We start from the raw sequence: 5063 nt of genomic DNA, 5'->3' as shown, positions 1-5063 counted from the left end.
TAGTTATACACTTGAATGGCATGTTTGGGATGGTCTAGGAGTAATTTATAATCCCTATATAAATTGGGATAATGCTACGGGTAAATAACTGTGTACACACGGGTATATACCACCTCACATGGAGGGACACACACTCACAATAAAATATGCGTGGGGCCCCATTCCATATGAGAGGGGTGTGAATTTCGTGTGTACACCTTGAGGTGTAAGCATTATTTTATAAATTAACTCAAAATTTATAGACTATTCTTTTTTTATGAAACTTGAAAAAAAGAGAGAGAAATTTGTGTACAAGATATTAATAAAATTGCAATTGCATTCTTAAGAATTTTTATTTGTTTTGACAATGTTGAGTCAAAAGAAGTATTTTCTTAACTTATTAAAATTAATTTTAGGTATTTGACTTTAGATTTAGGAAGAGTAGACAATAAATTTATAAATCGTTATATACAAAATAATATTGGTATGAAAAAATAATGTGTTTCACTATTTATAATGACATTTAAAAATTTTCAGCGAAATGTGATTTTTGTAACTATTATGCAAAATGTACCAAGTGAAATGTAAGAGACTTGCTATACTTATAGGGTTTGTTTTATAGACCCTTGTTAGATTACTCATAGTTGTGGGTCTTAGCGTATTTTTTTTTTGTTTTTTTCATGTGGGACCAACCCCTACAGTGAGGGGTTGGTAAGTCCCCTGAGCAATTTCCAAAATGTAAATATGTAAAATATGGTATGTGATTCTGTGAAGTATGATAGCACCCTACATAAATGGTGTATTTTGAAAATTTCCTTAGCTTTTTTTAAGAAATGATCTTAAAATTGACTATGTCTAGTTTTGTATACTAGATAATATTGATAAAGAATAAAGAAATTAAAATTATATTGTAGCGACAACAACTGTATGCCATGCTTGGTAATATTAATTAAGAACTCCACTTTGCTGTCACATCCATTGTTATAAAATTCTTTTTGCTATAGAATTATTTATAGTTACACATTCATACAATAAAATATTTTACACGTAATTCTAATATTACTATTCAGAACTATTTTGTTTTTGAAATAATGGATACAAAAAGGGCTATGTAAAACTTGACCTTGTTTTTTCTTTAACTTGCGTCGTTTTTTGTTAACTTCATTTGCGGTAGTTATAATTTAGTGTTTAATAAGGTAATTGGACTTCAATTGTGTTTAATAGGGCACTCATACTTTAATATGATTTCAATAATATAAATATACTTTCATTATTTTAATCGAGTTACTGCACTTTATTGAGACACATTGTCTTATTCTATTTATAGCAATCGATGATGCAATAAAAAAAAGAAAAGAAAAAGAAAAGAGTAATGTTATTTGCTGTTGTTCACTACCATTTTATCCATCGTGGCATACATGTGGTGGTTGATAATTTGATGTATTAATATGGTAGTTTTTTATTGCATCATGTATCAAATTAGGAAAATTCTACTTGTACATAATTATTGCACATAATGGTGTTTATAATGTGATGTGGCAATCATCCGGTTGTTGATGTGTAAGATTTTAATTAGAGGTTAGATCCAGTGCCATGTGTATTTATGGACACCATTATGTAGATAATTATGTACATTTAGCACTTCCCATCAAATTAATAACCGCCATGTAGGGCGATAGTGGTAGTGAGCAACTGCATATAGCATTATTCATAAACCATGCTTGGTAATATTAATTAAGAACTCCACTTTGCTGTCACATCCATTGTTATAAAATTCTTTTTGCTATAGAATTATTTATAGTTACACATTCATACAATAAAATATTTTACACGTAATTCTAATATTACTATTCAGAACTATTTTGTTTTTGAAATAATGGATACAAAAAGGGCTATGTAAAACTTGACCTTGTTTTTTCTTTAACTTGCGTCGTTTTTTGTTAACTTCATTTGCGGTAGTTATAATTTAGTGTTTAATAAGGTAATTGGACTTCAATTGTGTTTAATAGGGCACTCATACTTTAATATGATTTCAATAATATAAATATACTTTCATTATTTTAATCGAGTTACTGCACTTTATTGAGACACATTGTCTTATTCTATTTATAGCAATCGATGATGCAATAAAAAAAAGAAAAGAAAAAGAAAAGAGTAATGTTATTTGCTGTTGTTCACTACCATTTTATCCATCGTGGCATACATGTGGTGGTTGATAATTTGATGTATTAATATGGTAGTTTTTTATTGCATCATGTATCAAATTAGGAAAATTCTACTTGTACATAATTATTGCACATAATGGTGTTTATAATGTGATGTGGCAATCATCCGGTTGTTGATGTGTAAGTGTGAGATTTGAATTAGAGGTTGGATCCAGTGCCATGTGTAATTATGGACATCATTATGTAGATAATTATGTACATGTAGCACTTCCCATCAAATTAATAACCGCCATGTAGGACGATAGTGGTAGTGAGCAACTGCATATAACATTATTCATAAAAAAAAAATAATAGTCATCAAACGTAAATTTAGTTGCTAACGTGAAATATGTACAACTTGAATGAGATAAATGGCGGGACTTCATTTATCGACCACCAATTAATATATTTTCATCAATCTAAGTGATGAAATTAGACGGAGTTAACCGATTGAATAAAAATGAAGTACGATTGCTAGATTCACACTAGACAAAAGCATAGTTGTTGCGAATGTAGTACACTAACTGTAAATGGCATTTAGTAATTACTAATTACATATCATACAGCAGTTTATGCTCTTAAATTGTTGAGCAACATCTCTAATCCTATGACAAATTAGCAGTTTAATAAAAACAAATAGATGCCTTCTTTTAACCTCAACTGCTCTATTAATATTCTTCATTTGTCATTTTATAATTGCCATTTATTAAATAATACAGAAGAATAAGTCTAACCATTTTTCATATTAAACCCTAAAGGATCAATCACAGAGCAGGTATACTCATTGATCTTATAGTTGTTTATCTTCTGGTGTTAGAGAGAGAGAAGAGGGAGAATGACTGGTTTACAAAGGTCAGAAATGTCCTTCAGAAGGCAAGGCTCATCAGGGTTGGTATGGGATGACAAGTTAACTTTGGAGGTGAAGAAGATCGAAAACAACAACGACGACGACGAACCAAGAATTGAGTCGAAACCCGCGATTACACACAGTCGATCGAACGGAGGTAATGCATATCGGTGTAGGACAGTTACACCGGCAGTCGATCCGCCGTCTCCGAAGGCCTCTGGTTGTGGAATTTGTGGCATATTTGGGAAGCCAGTTTCTTCACAGAAACAAAAACCTAGAAACCGTAAGTCATAGCCTTTTTGCATGCATTTTTTTTTTCAGGTATGTGTCTGAGAAATAAAACTCTCTTTAGTTGATGAGAAAGATCTTTTTGATGTGTAATAGTTTATCTATGTGTTTAAATAATTAGAAAAATGCTCAATTGCATTTTAGTTTAACACACACAGACACACTCCATCTCTCTCTCCGAACGTTGACTTGATAAGATTTCCGTTCATCTCGAGCCTCGGTAGATTTTGACGTCAACAAATTAGCACTCCTGATAAAAATCTTCTTCAATTTTATGTATATTTGGTGTATTCTTAGCAATATGACAATACAAAAATTTTAAGACGATTATAATTTCTAAATTGAAATAATACAAAGGTTGGTTTATTATAACTTTCGAAAGTTAAAAGCTACTTCTGAGACTAAGAAGCTACTTTTGAACATGTTTGAATAATTTTCTAAAAATATTTTGTTGGTTAGTAGAGCTTTTAAAGAAATTTGACCTAAAGTAATGAGAAAAGCTACTTGTATTGGTTTATCACTTGGTTTAAAGACTGCTTAGCTGAAAAGATTTCACGCTATTTTGGACCAAAAAAAAAAGAAGGTTAAATCTTGTCCACTCAGCACCTGTAATCTCATATGTTTAAAAAAAAACAACATGTACATATAGCATTTTCCTAGAGTAATTTTGTCGAAAAGTTCTTCTGCAAAAGGTAAAAATAAAAGCAGAACTCCTACTAAAAGGGCATTAAGCATCATTAGATGCCATCGATTTTTTGTTATACTATTCTTCAAAAATATTAAGAACCGTTTGAAATTCGATAGGGTTTTTGAATTTTACAATATCCAACAAGCCTCAATATTTATTACTATCATTAACACTTGTTATACAATAAAAGGATAAGACTTTATCGTTTTTATTATTATTATTATTATTATTATTATTATTATTATTATTATTATTATTTTACAAAAATTGTATAATTAATCATATTATTCGGATTACTATTTTTTCTTAAATAATAGATTGAATAGTTTAAAATAAAAGCAAATGGTCATTTTCAATGTTATGTGACCGACCATCTAATAGTTCCATTAATTAAACAACATATAGCCACCCAACCTTATATAGAATATTATGGTCACATATGTTGACTAAAATTAATAATTATTTTTTAAGTTATTTTTTTAGTTTCTAAATATGGTAGGATATACTATTTTTTCTTAAATACAAAGAGTTATTTTTTCTAATACAATTTTATTTAGTTTCTAATTGATTTTAGAGCCTAATTTCTATTGTTATTATTTATAATTAAATACCAACTCCTAACTCTTATTATTTAAATTAATTCCTTTTCTAATATAGGGATTATGCTTTTATTCTGTAATTTTATAAGTTTGAGATTTAATAGAATTAATTTATTTTTCATTTTAAAATAACTACAGCGAATATATTTTCTTCCAAAAAAATTGAAAATACCACATAATGTATAAAAGTAAAAATACATTTTACAGTAAGGATTAAACCAAATGACCACATTGTTTGACACAGCACTCACAGCCGAGGCGTGGATCCCACGAGAATAAAATAATGCAGACCTCTTATGTGAGTGTGTTGTGTCAAACTTTGTGGTCGTGTAGCATGATCCTTACAGTAAACAATAATGATATCATTGTAATCAATTTCCATTTAATAATTTTACACAAACAAAACATTAATGTTGAACATACAAATTTTGAATTTTTGCGTAAGAAATGCTTAAAAT

The 5063-nt window shown here is 29.2% G+C and overlaps 1 protein-coding gene across 1 annotated transcript; it reads left to right on the top strand.

Annotated features, from left to right (window-relative positions):
- Positions 1-3018: 3018 nt before the first annotated feature.
- LOC111392610 (MAPK kinase substrate protein At1g80180-like) lies at positions 3019-3313 on the top strand (the record flags this gene model as incomplete). Its single annotated transcript, XM_023017970.1, has 1 exon — positions 3019-3313. A coding segment is annotated over exon 1 (295 nt), but the record flags the coding sequence as incomplete, so codon positions are not given.
- Positions 3314-5063: the final 1750 nt, after the last annotated feature.

Source organism: Olea europaea, unplaced genomic scaffold, assembly GCF_002742605.1.
Source record: "Olea europaea var. sylvestris unplaced genomic scaffold, O_europaea_v1 scaffold9435, whole genome shotgun sequence".
NCBI lineage: Eukaryota > Viridiplantae > Streptophyta > Magnoliopsida > Lamiales > Oleaceae > Olea > Olea europaea.
The sequence above is the reverse complement of the archived record's forward strand: the minus strand, read 5'-3'. Positions and strand labels throughout refer to the sequence as shown.